Source organism: Alternaria infectoria (assembly GCF_024043175.1).
Source record: "Alternaria infectoria strain BMP 0036 chromosome Unknown scaffold_7, whole genome shotgun sequence".
NCBI lineage: Eukaryota > Fungi > Ascomycota > Dothideomycetes > Pleosporales > Pleosporaceae > Alternaria > Alternaria infectoria.
The window spans coordinates 53,907-78,136 of NW_026250696.1; the positions used below are offsets into that span (position 1 = coordinate 53,907).

At 53.5% G+C, this 24,230-nt stretch overlaps 7 protein-coding genes across 7 annotated transcripts; 4 read left to right on the forward strand and 3 right to left on the reverse strand.

Moving 5' to 3' along the window:
* Window positions 1–389: 389 nt before the first annotated feature.
* Window positions 390–1,664, forward strand: J4E92_004898 (uncharacterized protein; the record flags this gene model as incomplete). Its single annotated transcript, XM_051496283.1, has 1 exon — window positions 390–1,664. One exon carries the CDS (start codon window positions 390–392, stop codon window positions 1,662–1,664), a length of 1,275 nt encoding a protein of 424 aa, XP_051353003.1.
* A 288-nt stretch (window positions 1,665–1,952) lies between these two features.
* Window positions 1,953–3,338, reverse strand: J4E92_004899 (uncharacterized protein; the record flags this gene model as incomplete). The annotated part of the gene is made up of 3 exons (XM_051496284.1): window positions 1,953–2,650; window positions 2,707–2,940; window positions 3,080–3,338. The coding sequence occupies 3 exons, from the start codon at window positions 3,336–3,338 to the stop codon at window positions 1,953–1,955; spliced, it is 1,191 nt and encodes a 396-aa protein (XP_051353004.1).
* A 373-nt stretch (window positions 3,339–3,711) lies between these two features.
* On the reverse strand, window positions 3,712–6,637 carry J4E92_004900 (uncharacterized protein; the record flags this gene model as incomplete). The annotated part of the gene is made up of 5 exons (XM_051496285.1): window positions 3,712–3,812; window positions 3,868–4,140; window positions 4,883–5,082; window positions 5,210–5,523; window positions 6,377–6,637. 5 exons carry the CDS (start codon window positions 6,635–6,637, stop codon window positions 3,712–3,714), a joined length of 1,149 nt encoding a protein of 382 aa, XP_051353005.1.
* Window positions 6,638–8,209: 1,572 nt separating this feature from the next.
* On the reverse strand, window positions 8,210–11,615 carry J4E92_004901 (uncharacterized protein; the record flags this gene model as incomplete). The annotated part of the gene is made up of 2 exons (XM_051496286.1): window positions 8,210–11,339; window positions 11,389–11,615. The coding sequence occupies 2 exons, from the start codon at window positions 11,613–11,615 to the stop codon at window positions 8,210–8,212; spliced, it is 3,357 nt and encodes a 1,118-aa protein (XP_051353006.1).
* Window positions 11,616–13,224: 1,609 nt separating this feature from the next.
* Window positions 13,225–15,435, forward strand: J4E92_004902 (uncharacterized protein; the record flags this gene model as incomplete). The annotated part of the gene is made up of 1 exon (XM_051496287.1): window positions 13,225–15,435. One exon carries the CDS (start codon window positions 13,225–13,227, stop codon window positions 15,433–15,435), a length of 2,211 nt encoding a protein of 736 aa, XP_051353007.1.
* A 4,450-nt stretch (window positions 15,436–19,885) lies between these two features.
* J4E92_004903 (uncharacterized protein) lies at window positions 19,886–21,540 on the forward strand (the record flags this gene model as incomplete). The annotated part of the gene is made up of 2 exons (XM_051496288.1): window positions 19,886–20,456; window positions 20,507–21,540. The coding sequence occupies 2 exons, from the start codon at window positions 19,886–19,888 to the stop codon at window positions 21,538–21,540; spliced, it is 1,605 nt and encodes a 534-aa protein (XP_051353008.1).
* A 1,683-nt stretch (window positions 21,541–23,223) lies between these two features.
* On the forward strand, window positions 23,224–24,091 carry J4E92_004904 (uncharacterized protein; the record flags this gene model as incomplete). Its single annotated transcript, XM_051496289.1, has 2 exons — window positions 23,224–23,231; window positions 23,554–24,091. The coding sequence occupies 2 exons, from the start codon at window positions 23,224–23,226 to the stop codon at window positions 24,089–24,091; spliced, it is 546 nt and encodes a 181-aa protein (XP_051353009.1).
* Between the last annotated feature and the right edge of the window lie 139 nt (window positions 24,092–24,230).

A 24,230-nucleotide genomic window follows, 5' to 3' on the forward strand; every position in this document is an offset into this window, starting at 1 on the left:
TGTGCGCGGTCGTAGTACCATGGTTGCAAGAGAGTATATCGGGCAGTCGGTACGCTGGCAGAATGACGTTTAACGAACTTGATGCGACAAGCAACAGTCGGCATGGTGAGAACTGTACTGCGAATACATAAAGGCCCCCGAAATCTTAGGCGAGTTCAGAAGCATGATGGGCCATGCCACAGCCGTGCCTAGGCAGCCGCAGCCAGCGATTACATAAGCAGACCCTTCACTAGCGCGTAAGCTCGCCCGGTCGATCCATTGCTTGTACAACTACTGTTGCGACCGCGAAGGTAGACCAACTCTCCTCCAGCCGCCCCCGCGTACGGAATCTATCGCGCTCGACGTCCTATATCTTACAGCGCCGCGAATACCTCCAGCATCTTACCAATATGCCGGCCGCCGCGCTACCATCGCACGCGCCGCCGCAGATTCCAGGCTTCCAGATCCCAAATGACGAGGCGCATTCACTCAAACAATCCGTCGCCGAACTCCTCGAACGCGATAACCCACGCTTTCCCGGCGCGCAACCAGTATCCTTCTCGCGCGAACACGTCACGGAGCTCCAGCGCAATGAATACTACATGTGCGAGAAGACGGACGGCTTGCGCTGCCTGCTCTACTTGCACTGGCAAGAGGGACCGACCGGAGCTTTCGAGCCTGTGACTTTCCTGATCGACAGGAAGAACAACTACTACAACGTCCAGCCTCCATTTCGCATACGTCACTACCAGCACCTGAATGAAGCCGAGCCATTCTTATTCGGAACCCTTCTGGACGGCGAGCTGGTCCATGACCAATATCCAAACGAGCCTGCGCCACGTCTCAACTTTTATGTCTTCGATTGCTTGGCGGTGGATAATACAAATGTGACGCAAAGGACACTGGACAAGCGGTTGGGTCGGCTGCATGAATGGGTCATCAAGCCGTACGAAGCCGGCTTGACTAGGACATTTGGCAAGAACATTACACCAGACGACCTGAAGCCGTTTGCACTCAAAGGAAAGAAGACCTACCCTGCATACAAGCTCGAGGACATGTTCAGCAGCATCCTCCCCAACCTCCGACACGGCAACGACGGCCTGATCTTCACCTGCGTATCCACGCCCTACCAGTTCGGAACCGACAGACACATCCTCAAGTGGAAGCCACCACACGAGAACACCATTGACTTCAAGCTCCGCCTCGGCGACTTCCCACTCATAGACCCACAAGACGGCGAAGACGGTCTCATCCCCGACTACGACGCCATGCCCACCCCCCTCCAATTGCTCGTGCAGCACAACGCGAACCACTACGAGGTCTTCGCCACCCTCTCCGTCACCCCCGCCGAGTGGGAGACGCTCAAATCCCTGAACCAACGCCTCGACGGCCGTATCATAGAATGTTACCGCACAGAAGGTGGACAGTGGAAATACAAGGCTGAGGCGGACGGCACGCCGCGCTGGCGCGACGACAAGAAGGATGCCAATCATATCAGCACTGTTAGGAGCGTGCTGGCTAGTATTGAAGCTCCGGTTACCGAGATGGACCTTTTGGCTAATGCCGAAAATATTAAGCGGGAAACGTACCGGCTGCAGGGCAAGCTGGACCAATACCGCCCGCCTCAGGATGGTGAGCGCGAGGCTAAGAAGCGGAAATTCAGCGATGGTCTCAACGGTCACTGAGTGTTTGGGTTTTGACGCGATGAAGACCTACAGTGTTTGCTATCAGCAATGTTTCTCAACGTTCAAGATGTAATTGTATTTGTCGGAGTTATGGCGCGTTCAGGCAGTTCATGATACCCACGCTCAGTTTATATAGGGCGGCAAAAATCGAAGTTTTGTTGTTCGTCATACGGTAGTTCTGTGGTCTGACTTTGTCACAGTTGTCTTGTAAGTGGTGGGTTGCACAATTGAATGCGGACTGAAGATCTTAGGGGATCATCAGGCTATTTAAAGACGTAACTGATATGATCACCCTTGACGCTCCATCCACCGAAGGATATCCTGTGAGCGTTCCTCTTTGCGGATCTTACTCCCCTTTTTGAAGTCTCTTTTCTCTGTAGAAGGCAGCGTCTTCTTGCGGACTGTCTCCAGTCGGAGACGACTGGGAAATCTGTCAGCTATTTTCATGGCCTTGTCTTGTGCGATGAGCACTAAATGGTCATCAGCATTGTTCACAACCTGCTGACTTTGGAAGAAAGACTCACGATCCCTAGTTGACCATGTTCCTTCATAGCATTCTTCAAAGTAATCTTCTTCGTCGTCCTCCGATTCTGATCCTGAATATTGAGGGCCTTCCTCTCTGTACCATTTCTTGTCAACTTCGTGAATATCGTCAACCTTGTCGCCATAGTCCTCGCCCCTCTCTCGCACTCTTATACATCCTCCATCACTTTCCTGCAAATCGGTGAGACTTTTATCGTCCTTGATCGGAGGGACCCAGGTCTCCCAAAGATATCTTTTACACGGGTCTTTCTTGGCTATTTCTTCGTTGATGAGATCGATGTTCTCGAGGACACGCTCGGAGTTCGTACCGCCTTCCCTGGGTTTCATGCGACCATTGACTCTGACGAAATAGCGTACAACTTGAACATTTTCGGCTTCTTCGCGTCTGACTCTGGCCGCTTCTTTGTAGGTAAGCACTTCAGTTTGTTCGACTGCGTCAAAGACTAGACTATCATTTAGTACCGCTTCTACTTCGTGAAACGCGACGGGTGATACGTACGTGTTCGAGTTATCCATCCCTGGTCCCCACGCTCATCATCTTCGTCATCCTTATTGCCCCGTCCGCACGTTCGTCCACAAAATTCCCAACTAGGTTGAACTTCCTCGAGCTCTTCTTGGTTCCCGAGATGAATGGGGTCACACGTCCATTCTTCCCAGCACAGCCATTTCATGATAAACTTGATCCTTTTGATGTAGTCGGAATCGTTGGTGTGTTCAGTCACAATTTTGGTACCTTCTAAGGTATAAAAGGGAAATGTCACTTCGTGTACGTTGGTCCTCTCGATCAACGGCCAGAGCTCATTCAGCCTTGCCATTATTATATGAGTTATCAGTTCTCTGAGTATTGTCATAATTCGCATAAGAATACTTACATCCAGCTGTAGCATGTCGACGCTTGTTCAGCCCCCACTTCGCATCGATTTCCACAGCTTCTCCGTCACCTGGAGGGAAGTAACTCTTCTCTGTCACGTTGTCGGTAATATCGCCTAGTACTTCGACTGCCCATCCTACGAAAACCGTATCTGCCAGATGTATGATGCGAGACTGAATGTGGGAAGAATCCATATGGCCTATCTTAGGGGATGCCTTTGCCTCCCCCGTAGTGTAGGTTATCTTGTATTTCTTAACCATCGTGGGCGAGTAGGAGACTGTGTGGGGTCTTGGTATTGGTAGGATGGGCAATGGACTTCGGGTGTTGTAAAGACTTCGACACAACTTTTGAGTAAGTTTAAATACCTAGATACCAAGAGCTCTGCGTCAGCATAGTGACTGAGATGAAGGATGTGATGATGACTCTCAACTTCAGGATGATGAGTAGCACTTTGACTATGGATAGACCTAACATAGCGTGAGCTGTGACTACCAGTCGTGGTAGAAACGATGGGTCAAATGGTAAGTAGTCATGGCAAGATGAATGTATGTAACAGAATTCGAAAACGACACAAATTTAGTATAAGACAGGAGGGAGAGGTACGAAGTTTTGGATAACCGAACGACTGCTACTTCATAAATCCTTCATCAGCTCCGCCCCACGTCCTGGAATGGGGACATATTCCGCCGGTTTCTTGGATGCTTCAGAATGGAACTTCTCGAGAAAGTCTAGTACTAGATAGCTTGTTAGCAGGATCAACCAGGCAGCAATTTCCTATAGCAAACTCACAGCCGCTCGTTGCCCATGGTTCTTCACCATCGCTTTCAGAGTTCGAGTCCTCATCGTCTTCGTCCTTCTTCTTTTCAGCATCATAGAAATCCTCCCCAAGAAAATCTGTAGCGTTCAATCTCCACTCGTCGGAACCGAGTATCAGATATGGGTCGCGGTTTTTGACGGGTTCGCTTCCGCCGTATTTCCCTTTCAAGATTTTGAGTTCTTCGGCGTTGACCGGTGGAAGTATCTCAGGAGCAACAGGAGTTATGCAATAACGTATCCTCCGAGCTGTTAGATATACTGCGATACAGTCCGTGTAGCCCACACGGAGACCAGTTCCAGGCCAGAAGTAAGTTATTTTGAAGACCCGGAAGAGCAAAACGGGAGTCTTCGATTGAGTTTCGTCGGTCGTGGCTGACATGATTCAGGCTAATAGAGGCTTTGTAAGAGGTGAAATAGATGTGGCGGCTTTGACAAGGAGCTGGAACGTGATATATGTTTTAGTGATGAAGTGAAGCGTAAGATCTTTGATGTTTAAACATATGACACGTTGAAAGACGTGCACTGTGACTACTATGGTGACTCCTAGTGATGAATGGTACTGTGAGGCTTAAAAAGCTTGTCACAGCTCTGAGTGTGAATACAACTGCGATTGAACTAGTGAATTAATGGGCAGATAGTTGCCATGAATCTGATGGGAACTTTGTGCGATAAGATATAGGAGTGGGCTTTGTCGCATTGACTGACATCTACATGCCCTCAGCATGGGCAATCATTCATCGGCAAACGTGTACGTTCAGGATGACCACCCAGTCACCACACCCGTGACCATGCTGCCGAGGTCTGCTGCCTTATCACTAATTCTCATAGATCTGACTCCACTTGACAGTTCCAATTCGTCTTTCTCCGTGATAGCTTTTTCTCTGGGAACTTTACGAAAGACTCGAGCGTATTCTTCTTGTACTAGATCGACTTAGTATGTTTACGTATATATTGCGGTAATTCACCGAGAATCGCGAGCATGACTTACTGCCTTTCGCAATCCATCCACCGTCCACATTCCTCCCATCCGCAATTTCCTCGCGAAAAGGCTCACAACCTCCGTCGAGGCTCTTGTAGTCTTCAAGGTCCTCTTCATTCATGAGAAATAAGACTAGAGTATACCAGAATCTCTTAGGCTCATCCTTCAACGCATCGATCTCTTGTGCGATGAAATACTTGTTTGTATAGCTAAGAATACGAAGCAGCTCGGGTCCCTTGCGGTACTCTAACTCAAACACTATTCCGCTATTGAGTCTTTCCATCACTATGTATTGCATTAGATGACGGAGTCTCAGGAGGGTTAATGTGACTTTACGTACATTTAGCAGTAGCCCATGTATCATTCCCGTTTGGTCTCCATTCATCACCAACAATCTTCACTTTCCCTCCATCCTTCTCGATATATCTCTTGATAATAGGATCTTCGAGGTCGCATTCAATGGTTTCAGCTTTCCAACCTATAAATGACGGCATTGCGGCTATTTTCTTGACGCGTTCGTTAATGTAGGCGTGAGGTGTGACGCCGACACACCTCTCTTCGTTGGGAATGAAGCCTTTCTTGGGAAGCTTCGGTGGATAGGTTATCAAGTAGAGTGTTATCATGGTCGCTGTGGGTGATGATAACCGGGCCTATCGAAAGCGGTACGTGTTATGCAAAGGATTGATGATTGTTTGAGGTACCCTTGAGCCCAGCGAGGTTTATATATATCCAGTGACTCTCAAATATTGCGATGAGTCGACGTTAAGACAAAGAGTAAGAGCGACACATGCAACTCTGACTATAAACTACAGTGGGTCACGCCCGAGTCAGAGTGATATGCCACGATGAAAAATTCCCATGGCATACATAGTTCTTACGACAAATTGAATTGCTATCCAGAATCGCGTAGCCAGTTGCAGAACCCAGAGACCACGAGCCCACCAGTATAGATCTGGGCCAAAACTATACCTCCAGTCATCGTCTTAGCGACTACAGAGAAGCAAAATCTTTTCCAGCAAGGCACACATATATGCCTCCGAATTCCCAAGTTTTGCTTTGTATGCATCATATACTAAACAGCCTTTAGCATCACTCCCATGGGGTTCCGGAACTTGCAGGTACAACGTACACTTTTCAGTAATCCACTTATCCTTTTGATCAAAGGGACGCATATGCCCTAGCTTCTGATTCTCTTCCTGTAATTTCTCAAACTCTTCCTTGTTATTGACTAGTATGAACCTCGTTTCCACTACGTCCTTGTACAACGAGCGCCAGACGAGTTTGGTCTTTTCAATGACGTCGTGGTTGTTCGTATACCCGATATTGGTAAATTTACGCGTTTCGGGATCAGGTTCGTGTTTTATCTCGTAAACGCTGACAAGCTCCAGTGCAGACATCACTGAATACCCTATTAGTTGCCGTCATTCTTTGCGAAATATTGTGGCTTGAAATACACTTAGCAGTGATCCAAACACGCTGGTCGGAAGTCTTCCAGCGTCCCACTGGCTCGACAATGTCTTCCTCCTTGAGTTTGTATTGGTCCATAATCTGCTCCTTGGTAAGGCTGCCCAGATTTCTACACTCCCATCTCTTCGGGTTTAAGTGTTTGGTCAATTGATTGCTGATGTCTTTTGCTACAGAGGAGGAGCAGGTAAAGCCGATATCGAGGTCCTCGAGAGTGTATTCTTCCTCTGGAAGAAGCTTCGTGGGAAAGATAACATAGTAGAACTCTAGCTCCTCTAACTCTTCTGTTGAGCGGGCCATTGGGTGGGTGAATAAACAGGGATGAATAATGTCTGTGTAAGATTTGATGGGAGTAGTGGTGTTGCGTTGAGTGTGAGAAGGTGCAAGAGCAGATACATCAGGTTATAAACATTCGCGCACTGACTGTGACAATGACACCACGAGGTATGAGTGTACAGTAATGACTATATCCTACTATGAATCAGCAGGTGAGTCAAAACTTATGACACAACTGGTAGATGTGTATTACATAGGTACTTACATTAGTATCATCACTCCCATCGCGTCCCATACTGACTGAACATCTCCTTTAGAGCATCCAGCACTACTTCCAATGTCAGCTCATCTAATGCAAACAGCAAGTCACCACCATACTCACACCCCTTACTCGCCCATGCATCATATCTTATATCATTATACTTATGCAATATCTTCAACCCCCGCGCCGCCCTGAAAGCGGCAGGCCCGTATACTTCTTCAAGCTTTACATCGGCCCCGCGGAGATATATTGGACCTCCATCCGTGTCTTGCAATCTTTCGAGCTCCATGGTGCTCTGGACGATGGTGTCGCGATCCCACCAGTCATAACACTTCGGTAATCCGTTCATCGTCTTGACAAGAGCTTCGCAAATGGTGTAACCGTTGCATTTTGGGGATGGACGACTGAGGGTACAGTATTCTATAGTGTGAAAGCAGATTTCAGACTTGTTGGTTTTCGATGGAGCTTGTGAAGAGGAAGCGGCTAGGCTCATTGTGGGGTTATCAGCGGTCTGGAGATTCGTGCTTGTGGGCTTGCTTGATATAATAAAGGAAGTAGGCTGTAGAGAATTTATAGTGTCAGGATGTACGCACGCAGCGAGTTTTTGGGAAAACGGTATGACGTTGTTGACTGCGCTCTGACTACTACGATGAGTCTTGTGGGGGACAAAGCTTCGACGCTACACCACCTTCAGACCAACGAAGACGGACAGAACTGTGAACGTAAAGGCAATGAAACAAGAATCTCGATTCTATCTAGCTCGCAAGCTCGAGCTCGATCCCCATTCTCCCTCGCAGCGCAGGGGAAGAATACCTAAAGATCCCAACATCCCAAAAATCCTATATCATGCCATATAGCGGTACTTTTGCGTTGTCACCAGATCGCATATATCATTCCAACCAAACTCTTCATATGCGCATTTCATATCGATACAGCGATCATCCGATCCATCGACAGAGTCAAGGTAAGCTAAGCCCCTCGACTCGTGACTACATTGAAGAACATTGCTCAAAGTACGCCCCGAAACACCAAGCGAGATGGCTACGAGCGAGTGACGAGACAAGACAACCGTCGGCCGACAGATGGCCCATGTGCCGATTGAGTGAAGAAAGGATATGAAAATCGTAAGAGTCCGAAGACAGCAAAGGAGAAGACATGGCAAGTATGGTGTTATGCCGCTTTGCAAAAAAATGCTCGCTAGCAGATGCGTTGTAGGTGAAGATCCGAATCATATACAGGAAGATAGTGCTGCTTTTCCTGGCAACACAATAAATTCTAAGAGGAGATGAGAATCTAAACCCTCAGGCGACGCGATTTTTATCTCTGAAGAGATGTTAACGGCGAACGCTGTTAGCAGGGGACGCATTTCTGCTTACTCTGCCACGTCGCTGGTTGCCTCCAGCCGCCTGCTGGTGCTGGGGTGGCATGTACATGCCGTAAGGAGGGTACATGCCGGGCATGCCCTGACCGGCGAGGTTGGCGGGCTGCATCATCGGTGATCCGTTGAAGCTGCCGGGGCCCGCTACAGGTGACGCGTTGCGGTAGGCATCCATGCCCGGAACAGGGCCTTGGAAGCCGTTCATCTGAGGGTAGAATTGACCCTGTCGGGCCAGGAGCTGCTGGTACTGCATCTGCTGCTGGTTGTTCATGGCCTGCATGTTTGGCATGTACATGGGTCCGCCACCCATTGGGTATTGCTCGAAGCCATTGGAGTCCATGCTTGCTGTGCGCTGGAGTGCGACAGGGTCGAAGCCAGCTGCCGCTCCCTGATAGAATTGCCCAGGGTTTGGCGGTCCAGACGCAATGCTGTCCTTCGACGCTGGGCGGGTTGCGGAGTGCTCACGATGACCAGGTCCGCCACGAGTGGAAAGACCTACCTCATCCATGAGTCGCTTGTAGCCCTGTTGGGGCTGCGCCTTGATGCGAAGGAGAACGTTGCGAACGTTTGTTACTACATCCGCACGGATCTGCTCATCGAAGAATGGAGTAGTGAGTACCTTGAAGATCAAGGTGGCACCGCAGTTCTGGTCGGCCAAGATGCTTTCCAGTACCTGGTCGTTGGGAGAGAAGAAGAGTGCCTGTAGGATAGTGTCACGAGCTTCTGGCTCGTTGCGCTGGTTGATGATCTTCAGGACGGTGAGGTATGCAACCTTGTGTGTGCAGAGGTGGACAATATGCGGGACTAGGCGGGGAGCCAAGACCGTACGTCTCCTTGGGAAGGTGCAGGTATCGAGGAACCAGGTCAGGAGCAAGGCACCGTTCGCGTTGGTTGCGAGCTGCACGCTGTGGAGAGCGATTGCAGCAGCTACCATGCGCTGCTGGTCCTTGGTGGCATAGTGGCTCTCCAAGCAAGCTCGCATGGCACGGGCACCGAATCGACCTTGGGCGAGATCCCAGAGTCTACCCAGCATGACCTCAAAGATGAAGTCGTTGAACTTCTGGTACTTGAGGCAGCCTTGCATGACGTAGTTACCGAATTGGTCGAGGAAGAGAGCCATGGCATAAGGTTGAACAGCATCCACGACCATCTTCTGCATAGTCTCGGACTTGGATACATCGATGATCTTTTGCGCAGCCCATGTTCCGTTCTTGTGCACACCAATCTTGGCTAGGTGGGGTGCAATCTCGCGAAGCATGGCTTCCTTGGTAGGCTCCTCGCAGAACTCGAATAGCTTCTGCACGACAGTGTTTCCAAGATAGTCAGAAGACAGCTCAGCGATTTCTGGGAGCATGGCCATGGCGATGTTCTCAATGTCCTCCTTGGAGCAGGATCCGTTGTCGATGCGCTTGCGGATCTCTCGAAGTCTAGGAGCGTCGTGAATGCGAGTGTGGCTCGGCTCTTCGACAGATGGGATCTCGTCGACGTAGTTGTTGAACTGGACAGCCTTCTCAACCTTGGTGGTGATCCTTGTCTGCTCGTCGTCCGTGGCGCCCAACTCCTTCACAATCTGGATGATGTCGCTGCGGATGTCGCTGAGCTCAGGGGTGGTCAAAGGCACATTCGCAGGGATGTTGGCTACCTTGGTAGCGGCGGCAGAGCCAGCAGTGCCCTCAGCCTGAGCCTTTGACAGTGGGTCAGGACTTGGTGAAGGGAACAGACCATTGTGGCCGGGGGTGGCTGCTGCGCTTGGAATCTTAGCGTAACCGATGCGGACGGGGCCAGCACCGGGGAAGATCTCCTTTCCGTTCAAAGTTGACTTTGCCTGGACGGCACTCTCAAGATTCTCGTAGTTGACGAAACCGCAGTTCTTGTGTGTGAGGACGCGAGTAGACTCAATTCCACCGTACTGAGCGAAGATGACCTGGAGCGACGAAACAGTGGTCGAAGATGGAATGTTGCCAAGCCACAGCGAGCGAGTGGGTCCTTCCAGAGTGCCATCGTCGCCGAGGTTTGAGCCAGGCAAGTGGAGCTTCTTGACAGCCTCAGTAAGATTGTACTCTGCATCCTCAGTCAAATCACCGGTTCCCATGCCGTTGTCAAACCGGCCCATGGCGGGCAAGTAGGGCCGCATCATGCCCCGCGAAGGAGCATCTAGCACGCCGGCGGTGCGAGCACGTGGACGCGCGTTGGAGGCGAGGTTCGCAAAGGCCTGGACTTCGAGGTTGTGTTGGCGGACAGCTTCGTGAATGAGAAGGGCGTTGGCCTCGGCAGGAGTGATGGTGCCGCTGTATGCGCCATATTGATCCTCCTCCTCTTCGGCGTACTTCTCCTTGGCATTGACAGAGTATGAACGGAAGCGGTTTGCACCACCGGAGTTCTGGTTGTTGGCGTTCCTCTGGCTCTCGAGGAGGAGCTCGATGTCGGACGGAGCCAGGGTAGCTCGTGCAGGCTGCGGGGTGTCGACCAGACCAAGGTAGTCAAGGGTCTTGACATCGGTGTCGGCGAGTGAATCGCGGGAGAAGGAAGACCTAGGCGAACCTTGTCCATTTGACGGCACCGAGGCAATGCTCTGGAGTGTGCTGCTACGGTCACGCTGGTTGGACCAGCCGCCCGAGAAGATGGAGTTGCCGAACGGTGAGTTCGAAGGAGGAAGGTAGCCACCCGGTCGCTGAGGCATTGAGCCAGCACGCAGACGCGAGAGCAGTGCAGACTTGGCCGCAGCGTTTGTAGACCCAAGCGCGTTGAAGCTCGAGTTGTCGGTCGGTGTGCCTGGCCCAGGCTTGAAGGGGCTCGTCGAGGGTGTTGGCCGGGAGCTCTTGGGGAGCAGCGAGCTGCCGGACATGAGGCCGGGAGGGGCAGCGGAGGGGGAGAAGCGGGAGGGCAGGGTGCCAGCGCGGGCGCGGCGGTTGGGAGCGGGTGCAGCGGACATGGTGTCTGGCATGGCGTTGTTGAAGTCGGGGAAGCTCAAGTTCTCGCTGTTGGGGGACTCGGGGATGGTCTCGCGCAGCGGCGTGGAATTCCCGCTGGTAGGAGGTCCCCACATTTGCGGAGTTAAGCCCTCCTGTGCCTGAATCTCGCGTGCACTGTCAGGGTGTTAGCACGAGTCGGAACTTGTTTCAGGGTGCGACATACCGTTTGGAAAATAGGCGGCCGCCATAGTCATGCGACGGGGACCCGTTCCCGAGCCTCGCGTTGCCGAGCGGGTTCGGGGCATTGCCAGCGAAGCGCAGAGAGCCGCTGTTTGGCGGCTCGACAGGCGAGGTGTTGCCCGTGGAGGAGCCCGAGTGCGGCGGCTGGGGCAGCTGGGGGATGTAGTTGAGGTTGATGTGGTGTTCGGGGCGGTTGGTGGTGGGAGCCATTATGGATTACAGACCCTGCGGTGACCGTGGTAGTCTAATAGGGAAGAATAGTCGTCGTGACTCGGTTACCAAAGCCAGGGTAAGGGATCGAAGGAGGGTTGGTGCCGGCCAAAGGAATGTGAGGCGAGGGATTATTGCCAGCAAGACCGGGCTCAGCACAGCGCAGCCTGGTGTACAGTGAAGACGACGACACGGGTTGGATCCAGTCCGGGGCGGGGTGCAGCTCGACGGCGAGGGAGGCCGCGAAGGAGTGACGGAGACTGGGCGGGTGTCGATTATGGTACGGGTGCTGTACAGCAGCAGGCGGGCGGAATAGACAGATCACCGGAGTGCCTGGAGAACAGAAGTAATAGGATTAAGCGGACGAGGGCCGATTACGCATGCGAGCTCGTGCGGAGGCGGATACAGCTAGTTGTCGCGGCGGGAGCAAGAGAGCGATGAGCGATGGAGCGATGCTTGCGAGGGAATGAATGGTGAGGTTCGCTTGATAGAAATGGGGAGCCACCAGGAACACGAGGGAACTAGCTCAATTGGGCGGGCTGCCAGAACAAGCACGTTACAGGTTACGGCACGATCTGCGCGGTCGGCTACGGTTGTAGGTGGGCTGTTAAGTGCAACGGCGAGTGAGGTTGCGATGGCACGGCTGCGGTGCTTTGCTTTTGTACAATTCAGGGGCACACAAAGGGCGCCCGGGTGGCTCCAGGGCTACGTCCTGCAATTGTGTCCTTAGTGGGTGGCCGCGGGACAGAGCAGCGCATGCCCGCCAGCGTCTGAAACACAGAGGCGCGTCGAGAAAGTCCGTTACTCCAGAATCTGACGTGGACACTGTGTGCCTCTGCCCGGCCATGCGACGTGATTGGCCTGCTGCTGCTAAACATGGATGGAGGTGCGTTGGGGTCCTGCATGCATACCAACGGCCTATTAGACTTTCTGAGCCCGAAGCGTACGCCATTACTGAGTCTCTGTTATCATCTAGCATACAATGTGGCACGCAATCAAGACTACAGACTACGACCCTGCAATGCATCGACGCAGCATCCACACAGTCGAAACAACCCTTCTGGAAAACATATATGTCAGACCACGGCGGATATGCCTTGTGCTGCACGTCCTGAAGTAGACAGGCTGACAGGCCACGCAGACCCAAAGAGCTTTAGTGAGGCGTTGACAGCCGATGGTGCGGTACCTTGGAACGACGTTTATCTATCTGATTCTATCATAGGCGCACTACGTTTCAGATGCAGACGGGCCGCGCCAAGCCTTTTCTGCTGACTTGGCGACTTTCCATGGCCCGTCGCGTCATGCTGGCGCGTGCTCTCGATTCCATGCCCACTCCGCGCGCAATTCACGACATGCTGCCATCACGCTGCTTGAAACAATCCGCATAATACCGCACTTCAGACGAATCCGCCGCCCTGCAGTCCATGCTGCCAACCGTTCACCCCACAGCTGGAGCGCATAATCCGTGTCGCTGTCGCATGGAATCCTTCTGGAAAGCCGTGCCCAAACCTTGATCGCTGCCGTCCGACTCGCTTTGCCTCAGGCTCCAGTCGCCTCGTCTGCACCTTCCCCGCTTCCCTCGCGCCTGCCGCCGGACTTCTAATTCACCATGTCCGAAGAGCTACCCCAGGCAGCCATGGAGGATGCCCCGCCGTCACATCGCGATGACGAGTCGGAGGCATCCGAGGATGAGAGCGAGGAGGAAGCGCCCGCGGAGCTCATGGTCACATCCAGGGCCAAGCGATCCAATGCCGGTAATCGCATGTCCATCCTGCTCGCCAAATCGGCCGAGGAGGAGGAATGGGGCGAGGAGTGGGAGGAAGCGCCAAACGAGGAAGAGTTCCAAGGCGGCGATATCAATGAGCAGGAGGACTACAACATGGATTCGTCATCGTCAGAAGAGGGCGATGACGATGCCGACGAGGACGAGGCGGGCGAGAAGGAGCTGCGCAAGGCCGAGCGACAAGAGCGCAACAAGAAGCGCAAAGCCACGACGAATCCCTTCACTGCACGAGTCGCCGCGCAAGCACGCAAGAAGGTCAAGCTCGACGTTCCCCGCACACAGTCGCCCACGCTTGCGCCTCCGCGACCAAAGAAGAAGTCTGAGAGGGCATCATGGCTACCCACCGAAGAGGATGGCCCGGTTCGAATGTCGATGCGCAAACAGACAGTGGCAAACAAGGATGCCACGCTGGCCAAGCTGAAGGAGAAGGATCGGAGGCGCGATGACACCCTGGCTATGATGAAGGCTGCAGAGGCGCGGAAGATGAAGTCCAAGGAGAAACCTTTGACGCAGGCTGAGAGGCTTGCTGAGGCTGCTCGGAATGAGCGCATCAACAAGAAAACCCTACACAGATGGGAAGAGGCGGAAGAAGCCAGGGCAGCAGAGAGGCAGGCCAAGATTGACGCCCTGAAGAACCGACAGATTGACGGGCCATTTTACCGATATCACAGCGGGCCGGGCATTTGGGTCGATGATAAGCTCAAGTACACAGGCAAGGACGCACCGAGTCTGGAGCAGCTCGAAGAGAAGCTCAATAAGGAGGTCGCGGCTGCAGAGACGGCAACGCAGTCAGAGCCTACACAGCTTCCGGTACAAGCTCCAGATAACCATGCAGATAATTCACAGCCTTCTTTTCCGTCTCTGGATCAGTTCAGTAGCTCAACACACATATCATCAATACCCGCAACCATGCCCCCGCAACAAGATAACTCACAACAACAACCCTGGACAGCAGCAGCGTCACAAGGCGGCGACGTGTTCATGGGCTCCTTTGGTATGCAACATCCGAGCACTGTAATGTTCGCACCACCAAGCCAAGACTCGTTTCTTTATGGCATCGATCAGTACGCCCAAGATCAGCAATCCCAGCCTATGCATGGCAACGAACTTCCTCCGTTCCCCTTTACGGAAGCCTCTACCTTCCAGAATCAACAGCATCAACCTTCAGATGCACAAACAGCCCTCTTCAACCAATTACATCCCTCTCTACCCCAGCAAAACGGCGACTCAGCAATCGGCCCCCAAGCCCTCCTCGCACAATTCCAAAAGCCCGCCTTACCCCCTCAGCCACCGCGACGCAAAGTCATACGTCGAGCTCTCCGCAACCTCCTCATCCTCTCCAACTTCCCCAACCTGGAAGCCCCACCAACATCCTCCTCGCGAGCCAGAACAGCAGCCTCTCTCCTCAAAGAGAAGGACAAGTCAGCTTTAGTCCAGCTCTACACCGCACTCTTCAACTGGACCCCAGCCGAAGCAGCAAACTACATCCAACAAACCCTCATCGCGCCCCCGAAACCACCCCGGAAGAACGCCGCGCCCAAAGCCGAGCCAGAGATCGTCCTCAAACCAGGACAGAAACTGTGTCCTATCACCAATACCATCGCCCGATACCGTGACCCGGAAACGGGTATCGCGTACCGCGACGCCCGCGCTTTCGGCGTGTTGAGAGGTGTAGTCGGAGGCGGTTTCGTCTGGAGCGGCGATTTGGGATGTTATGTGGGAGGCAGAGCCAAACCACTGGAGAGTATGGGTGGTAAGGGCTTCCTGGGTATGCCGCCGGCGAAGAACGTGCCGAGACGGTTTTGGGAGATGAGTAGTCCGAGTAGGAAGGTTGTCGCGCAGCCGCCGCCGCCGCCAACACCTACGCCGGCTGCGAAGGTGCAGGCGCCGGTGCGGGAAGAGTTGAAGGAGGAGGCAAAGGGCATGGATGGGGAGAAGGATGTGGGTGTAGAGGATAGTATTACTCTTGCTGCGCCGAGTGGGGTTGAAAAAGCGAGTCCTAAGCCTGTTGAGGCGGGGACTGCTGCTTTGGAGTGAATGTTGGGGCAGTGAACCATGTTCCTGTGTAATAACATACATGATGATTAGACAATATCCATACTATTAATCTACTTTCCTCTTGTAGAGGAATGTTCCAAACTGCGGCGTTGGACATGACTGTATGTGCTCTATTCTCTTTCAGCAAAGTGAAAGTGAAGGTGAAGATGGATTTCTCTCTAGATCGCGAGATCGCAAGATCGCAACTTACTACTGCTCTGATCGCGCTCCCACACAATCCTCATGCTCCCCTTCACCTATACTCCCCGACACATCTTCGACACCACAGCAATAGCAGCACGTCTCACGCTCTCAAAAGCCGCCCGCGGCCCTCCAACACCAACGCAACACTTGGGCGCGCCGACACTCAGTCTCACCGCCGCGCTCTATCCTCAAGCACGCCCATCGTACGCATAAGCTAGCGATATATGTCCATACCGTTCCCACACGCCGACGTCACCGCATCTGTTCATCATCGCACGCACGTACGCACTCAGCAACTCATACAACCATACCCCAACACCACCCTCGCACCCATACAACTCCACGCGATGTACTACATCCACGCCATAATCCTGACTCTCGTCCTCATCACCTTCTTCTGCTGTCTCTTCGGGTACTACCTTATGAAGAGCTGTCGGCGGGCTATCGATCTGGAGGTTCACGAACTGGGCTATAGTAGGGATGTTGAGGCGGGGATAAGAGGAGGAGGGGGAAGTGGTAGGAGTGCGGGAGGGAAGAGTAAGAGTAAGAGTGGAGGTGGGGAGATAAGGGCGGGGGAGAGTGCGGGAGGGAAGAGCAAAAGTAAAAGTGGAGGTGGAGGTGGAGGAAGTAAGGATGGGGGTGGGAATGGTAACGCTGGAGGAAGCAAAGCCAAGAGTGCCAGCGCGAAGAGCGGAGGAGCAGCGAAGAGCAACAGCGGTGGAAATGGAGGCGCTCCCGCATGGGACGACACTGGAGCAGGAGGAGCAGCAGCAGCAACTGGAGGAGGATGGGACACAACTGGAGGCGGAGGAACAGCAGGATGGGACGCAGGAGGTGGCAACGACGTCAAAGGAAACTGGTAGGGTCAATCTGGGCGACATCAGGTATGTCAACGATCACTATGTCGATACCAAGAAACATACTAACCACGACCACAGACATCATTCCACTCAACAACTTCCAACCCACCAAACGCAAACCACTTACCCAACCCCCTTCCTCACCTCCTCCGTACAACATACCACGCTCGCACAAGCGCCTAATCCCCGTCGCACGAGTTTGTCCCTCTCGCATGTACCACACCCCAACACCCAGCATCCACGGCTCCATCTTTCATTTGCAGCTAGACCAATCTACAAGCGTTGCGGGACAAGAAAAAACTATGGGAAAACACGAGCTTACAGAGCCAAGGGGGATCTTCATCGGTGCGGCTACTGCGTTGGCATGTGTAAGTTCAAGAATTGGGGTTGTTGCACGACATGCTGAAATGTTTGCTTTGTCGTTAGTGGTGTTGGTCTACGACAAACATGCTAGAGGTTAGCTCTGTACGACTGGACTTGGGATATGACGGTAAAATGCAAAGTCGTGTCTTTATTTTTCTTTGTTTCGCTTTGCCTGCGCTGTTTCTTCGTTGAGAAGGTGTTGGCTGGCTTTTCGCTTTGCAACTCTTAGGTAGCCCCGAACCATGGCAACGACTAATCTCATAATCGCCCTCGTCTTCGCCGGTATCTTCGGCACCGCACTCGTTTACCTTGGTCTCTGGTACGTTCATTGCTACATTCACCAGCGCTGCTACGAACTCGAGCACTGGTTCCATTGTTTCTTTCCGAACAGGCCACGACAGCCGCCAGTTATCTATGTTGAGAAAGTGGAGCAGCGCGAGTTGGAGAGATACCGAGAGCCGTCGAAACATCGATCGCAGTCTGCAAAGAGGGAGAGGGAGAGAGGAAGGAGCGAGAGATCGCAGACGAGGAAGTATTATGAAGGAAGGGACGTGGAGAGTCAGAGAGTGGGGTATGGGAATGGGAATGGGAATGGGAATTGGGCGGGACAGAGAGATGGAGAGAGAGCTAGGCCAGTGATGCAGATTGGCGGGCCACAACACCAGCAACCGTACGGACAGTCATATTATCCTCCATGCGATTTGCTAGAAGACTGGTCCGGGGCGAACTTTGTGTGCCACCATCCGGGTATAACGCAACGGATGCCAGTGCCATGGCAGAACCAAGTGGCGGCTCAGATGCCACCTTATGCTATGCCGACAGGAGTGCCGCAACAGCCGTTCCAGCAGATGGCCGCAACGATGCCGGAGCCGATCCAGTATCCGCCTCAGTACCAGCCTCGAGATCGGCATCCATATCGACAGCCCTACGCAGAAACGATGAGCACGGATGTGCCGAAGACCAAACACCGCAGGACTCCTCCAGTGAAACCGAAGTCTCCAGCTAAACACCCTCATCGACACGAGAAAGTCGACTTCATCCACATTTGCGATGAATACCCACCCATCGTGCTGGAAGCGCTCAAGGAAGCAGCGCCTAAGAAAGCAGCGCCTCCATCGTCGTCATCGTCGTCGTCATGCTCTAGCGACCCGTCTGGCGCAACGCAAGAAGTCCCAAGAGAGTCAATACCGCGAGCAACGCCTGGGTTCGCAGATACGTTGCCGTTCGAGTACCCACCGCATCCGTACTCAGCAATGAGAGCGTGGAATACGCCTCGATCGTATCCTCGGCAATGGATGCGCGACACAACCGGGGCGGATGGACTAGATAATCAAGCCAGGTACGCCCCTTTCACGCCGATGAGCGGATATAGAGCGAGGCCATGGGGTTTGCACACGAGCAGAACGCGACCCGCACCGAGTAATGCTACCCTGATCCCGCTGCTCGTTTGTAGATTGAAGTCTCGTTTGTTCCACGGAGTGTATGCTGACAATTATTGTAATAGGCTCTAGCGTACCTCGGTCTCGGACGTACGAGCGGTGGAGACAGCGGACGACGAGCCCGAGGAACGAGGGACGAAGGCAGGACGAGCCGCGACGAGAAAGATGTGAAACGAAAGAGACCAATACGAAGCTAAACGACGACACAGGTCCGAGGAAAGAAAGGGAACGGGTCGTTGCTAGCGCCCGTGACGAAGAACCGAAGCTCGGCGGATGGAACGATCGACCGTCCGAGCAGAAACCACCTCAGGAGCGTTCGCCAACAACACAAGACGTGCCCCGCTACTCCCCCATGCCGGTGCCGGTAGTTGAGGAACCATGTACTCCATCATCCGAGGGGCAGCTGAACGCACCAAAGATACCGTCGGCTTCCGGCAGTGTTGGTCGTCCGAAGGCTAGTACTGGGTCTGCGCCACTGTCTCCTATCTCGCAATTACGAAGTCCACTCAGCTCGCCTAGGTCAGCCGTGTCGAGTCTGGACAAAGGTGAGTAGTGGTGGGATGGGACTGGGGATAGTGTTGCGAGCGTGGAGGATCAAAGCCAGGGTTGCTGCATCGCTAGCGTGGCAGATGGTCTTCTGCATGAGGGGACGACCAATAGTTGGAGCAGATATCATCACGTACGTCGTAAGACACGGGCATCAAGCGATGTGACGAGTATGCTGTGTAAGCTTTAGCAATCACCGTAGTATGGGTTGTGAGGCATAACGCGTCTGCGCAACGGCATGCGCCAGTTGTTTGAGGTCTGTGGAGTAGTGTAAGGCAGTGCAAATGTATACACGCGTTTGTATATCGATACGCTGCCAGGTACGCGCCTGCTACAAGCGTCGTACGACGGAAAGCTCCGCGCGATTCCGGGAGATAAATCTTCGCTTGTGGCATCGACGTCCAAATGACCGAAGACCAAGAGGCCGAGCATCTGGCCAAGCCACCCATGTGCAGATTCTGATGACGGTACTAATCACCGAGAGAAGGCCCAGCCGCCAGGACGGGCTAAGGTTTGTTGATGATGTTGATGATGATGCAGCAGTCTCGGTGGCCGAGGAGGGTTGCAAGTGAGAGGGCTCGCGACATGCTCTGCTCTGGGGGCGTGGTGCGACTGTGATGGGGGCAGTTCGCAGCGCGGAGGGTTAGCCTCTGGTCCGACCAGCGAGGGTCGGGCGCTCGAAACGGCTATCCAGGCCTGAGTCGTGATTAGAGTTGGTGCTGGCGGCTGGAAAAGGCAAGCTCCACTCCAGGGCTGTCGTCAGGGAGCTGGACCCTGTGCGATGGGTGACCCCAACCAAACAGTCGCGAGTCCGTGTGAATTGCGCGTCCCCAAGAAGCGGAACCTCGCTGCGTTGTGCCAACTGCTGTCACTCACTACTTCCCGCCGCTTCCCATTCCGATATACAAACACTCACTCCCGCTGTGGTTGTAGTCAACGCTACAAAACGCCTCCACTGCAGCCCTGCGCCCGATCATCGCTTGATGGCGCCCGCGGACCTGAGTTAACTAGGCCCCTTTCGACCCCCAAGACTCTCCGATGCTTAAACCCTCCCGCCGGCCCATACACGAGTATGAGCTGGTTCCGCGCGAATCCCTCGATGTTGATGGCGAGGAAGCTGTTGTCGGTCAAGATGAACAGTGTTCAAATACACGGCGCTCCTGGCTCAACCGGCTGAGCAGTCGCTTTAATGCAGTCAACAAGCTGTCGGATCGCGCCGTATACGCCCACTACGTCACCCCGCGCCGCCGAAAGCGCTCCATTCTACGCATCCTGTACTGGACGTTATTCTCCGTACCGTACCTCTTGATCGTCCTAGTGCTGGTTGCCGGCATCTTCTTCCCGAGTTACACAGTCAGGCCTCCACACTACGACGAGCTACGCAAGCGAGCCACGGACACTGGGCGCGCGAACCCCTACAACGAGAAGGTCTTCATAGCCGCCTCGCTCGCCGAGAAGAAGGGCGACCTGACGTCTGGCGCGTGGGGTAGAGAAGTCCTGCAGCTGGTGGAATTGCTGGGACCAGAGAATGTCCATCTGAGCATATATGAGGATAATCCAGATTTGGTGACGAAGCAGTCCTTGGATTCGTTCCGCGACCATGTCAAATGTGAGACGCTTCGCCTCGTGCCGTCGTGCAAAGATCGCTAACAACCCCAGGCAACTCGACCATTGTATCCGAAGATCTCGACCTCGCTTCCCTCCCCCACATTACGCTACCCAACGGTGAGAAACGCCTCAAGCGCATTGCATTCCTTGCTGAGGTGCGCAACCGAGCCCTTGCTCCGATCGACCAGCCTGGGGTCAGATTCGACAAGGTCCTGTACCTGAACGATGTCAACTTCGACCCCGTTGAAGCTGCGCAGCTCCTGTTCGCGACCAACATCGACTCGACCGGACGGGCAGACTACGCTGCAGCATGCGCTGTCGACCACATCATGCCCTTCAAGTTCTACGACCGCTTCGCGACGCGCGATTTCGACGGCATGATCACCGGGCTGCCCTTCTTCCCGTGGTTCACCAGCGCAGGGACAGGGACGAGCAGGAGTGATGTGCTCGCAGGGAAAGATGCGGTACGGGTACGGAGTTGCTGGGGCGGCATGGTGGCTTTTGACGCCAAATGGTTCCAGTCAGAGACCGGAGTCCAGCCCGAACCCGCCAACCCGCAGAATGGGACGCCTAACCACAGCATCTTCCCGCTCCGCTTCCGTCATGACAACGAAACTTTCTGGGAGGCTTCCGAGTGCTGTTTGATCCACGCGGATCTACAGTATCGCATGTCTGGAAGAGGCCGACCAGCGGAATCTAGGATATACATGAACCCATTTGTTCGAGTGGCTTACGACGAGAAGACGCTGAGCTGGCTCTCTTTCATTCGTCGCCCGGAACGTCTGTACGCTCCGATTCACGACATCCTCAACTACTTCGTGGGCTTCCCTGATAAGAAAGCCCGCTTCGCTGAAGAGCCAGGGCAGCTCGTGACGGACAAGGTCTGGATCTACGACCACCCAGCTGCAGCTTTCGCACAGAACGCGACCGAAGCCGATCGTGCAGGCCATTACGTTGAGCAGGAGCGGAGAGCAGAGCCTGGCGGTTATTGCTCATCGCCTAATCTACTTGTCATCAACGAGAAGCCCGAACACGGCCCTGGTGCGTGGAGCAAGATCTTTGTTCCGAGACCTCCCCAGCTTTGATCGCTCGAGGCACGACCATCGACGACGACTTTTTTCTCACGGCCTTCATTTAGTACTTCAAAATTTTCCTTTGTTATGCATAGCGGGATGCATGGGGAATACGGCGTTGGCAGCTCACCGAGCTTTCTAGAATTTTACCTTTACGGTCACCAACATGCTTCGGATAGGGAGCAACGTCCTTGACCGCACAGCGCGGGCTGGTTAAGGATGCTTAGGAGTACTTTGGGTCTAACACTTTAATTCGTGTTCATCGACAAGGTGGAGGCTTGTTCTCTTCTCTCATCTAGTCGTAATTTCAAAGTCACAGTCACAGTAGCCTCATGATTGTCAGCCACACAATGTCAGATGTCATACTTCACGTGTCTGATCTCATACACCGCCTCCTTGTTGGGCACTAGTGTGTCTGCCTCTCATGCACTCTCTCCCATATATCCAGGACCATCTTCTTGTCCTTTGCGAGTCCTTCTGAGACCCTCAAATTGTACTTTCGAGTACTGACACTCCCTCTGTACGTCCGTTTGTAGCTGTCATCCAACGTGAGGCGAAACGCGATACCCCGGCCTCGTTCGCTCCAGCCAATGAACACGCGCGAGTATCACACGATCGCCAAGCCGCTAAACCCGATTTTTCCTTGACTGTCCTCGACGCGCTAGGAGGCCAACACGGTGCGAAGAAGACGCCTCATCTGACCAGGACCCTCTTGTACATACAAACTTCATCATCTCTTATCCGCCTGCCGCCCGCTCTCTAGAACAATCTGATCGCCTTTGCATTTCCGCGTACTATCCCCTACCCGTGAAAGCGACAAAGGAGCTTGGCATAACGACGTCATTTCCCCAAAGTGTGTACCTGCAGGCAGGCACCATGGTTCTCGATAACGATACGCGTGGGTGGATCATGACTGCGGTCAGCGGCATAGGTATGGATTGACGATTGCGCGCGGGAAGCTGCATGGATTTCACGGGGAAGCAGATGAGCTAACGCGTAAACAGCATGTACATTTGGAGGTGAGATTTATTCCCGCGGTTGATCCCATCGACCGGGATTCTGAGAATTTCAGTCAGGGAAGATGCTAAAGGTGGCTAGCTTCGATAATATGCGTCGACCTTATTGTGCGATATTTTCCTGGCAAGAGGAACTTTAAGATTGAAGAGAGTAATGCGTTCTTGTCGACGGGGTTGAGTCTTTCTTTTGGTGTTATGGTAAGTGGAGCTGCTGAGCTTCGTTTGACTCTTGCTGACCTAGATTTAAGATCTTCTCATCACTATACAGCATGCTTCCCTCGGCGAAGAACTATCTGAAAAAGGGAGGCATGTCACCACGGAACGCGATACTGACATTAATCGGCTGCTTCCTTGTTGGTGCTCTTGGCATCTCAGTCCTTTCCGGAATACTGCACCAGTACATTCCGCACTCAGTCGTCGACTGCGAAAGCAAACACGATGACGAAGAGCAGGGGAAATTCCAAGAAGAGGAGTCGCACACTCACCAACCGATGCAGGAACAGCCTCTCAGTCTGCCGCACGCCCACGGACATGACGAGCATACCTCATACGGAACTAGTAGCGTGAACTCGAAAGCTGCCCTACCTCAGAGACCATCGCTTCACAAGACACTGTCATCCAAAGTCTCACAACTAATTGTCGGTGCCGAAAAAGCTTGTGACGACACTGACAACGGGCAATGTTACGGTGATCTGTGTGAAGTACGGCCTTCACGCTTGCAGTCACGGAAGTCTCTAGGCAGTTTGAGTGTTACACGACCATCTGGGATGAGCAGAAGCCAAACTTCGCAGGGACCGCATGATCGGCGAACAGCGTTGGAGGATGTGAACGAATCAACACCCTTGGTACCTACAAAGTCCGGACCAGCCACCATGGAAAGCTCTTTTGCAAGTTTACCGTCTACCAATGGCCACGCAGCACACGAGATCCAACCCCTCCAAAAGCACAGCCGCTCATCCTCGACTACCTCATCGCACACTGACCACCACCACCACCATCACGGCCACAGCCACGACGAACACGACCAGGAGGCCCAACAACACCACCACCACGTCCCAACAAACGCCTTCCTCTCCCTCGGCCTCCAAACAAGCACAGCAATCGCCCTGCACAAAATCCCCGAAGGCTTCATCACCTACGCCACCAACCACGCTAACCCCACCCTCGGCTTCTCCATCTTCCTCGCCCTCTTCATCCACAACATCACCGAAGGCTTCGCTCTCGCCCTCCCCCTCTACCTCGCCATCGGCTCCCGCTGGAAAGCCATGCTCATCTCTGCCGTCCTGGGTGGTGTCAGTCAGCCCCTTGGTGCCGGTGTCGCAGCGCTGTGGTTTAAGATTCAGGGTAGAGGTCGAGAGCACGGCGCTGATGAGGGCATGGACACGATCTACGGTTGCATGTTTGCCGTCACTGCGGGTATTATGGCGATGGTGAGCTTGCAGCTGTTGGGCGAGAGTCTGGATTTGACGAATTCGAGGCGCTTGTGCTTTGTTAGTGCGTTTGCGGGGATGGGAATTTTGGGGTTGAGTAGTGCGCTTACGGCGTAGATAAACTGCATATGGGAGGAACGACGTTTACAATTATTGAGATAGATAGATAGCATATTGCGCGCATAGCATTGAGATGGTTGGGAATACACATACACAACTTTCTATACTACATTATCTACTCATACACTCCCCTTAC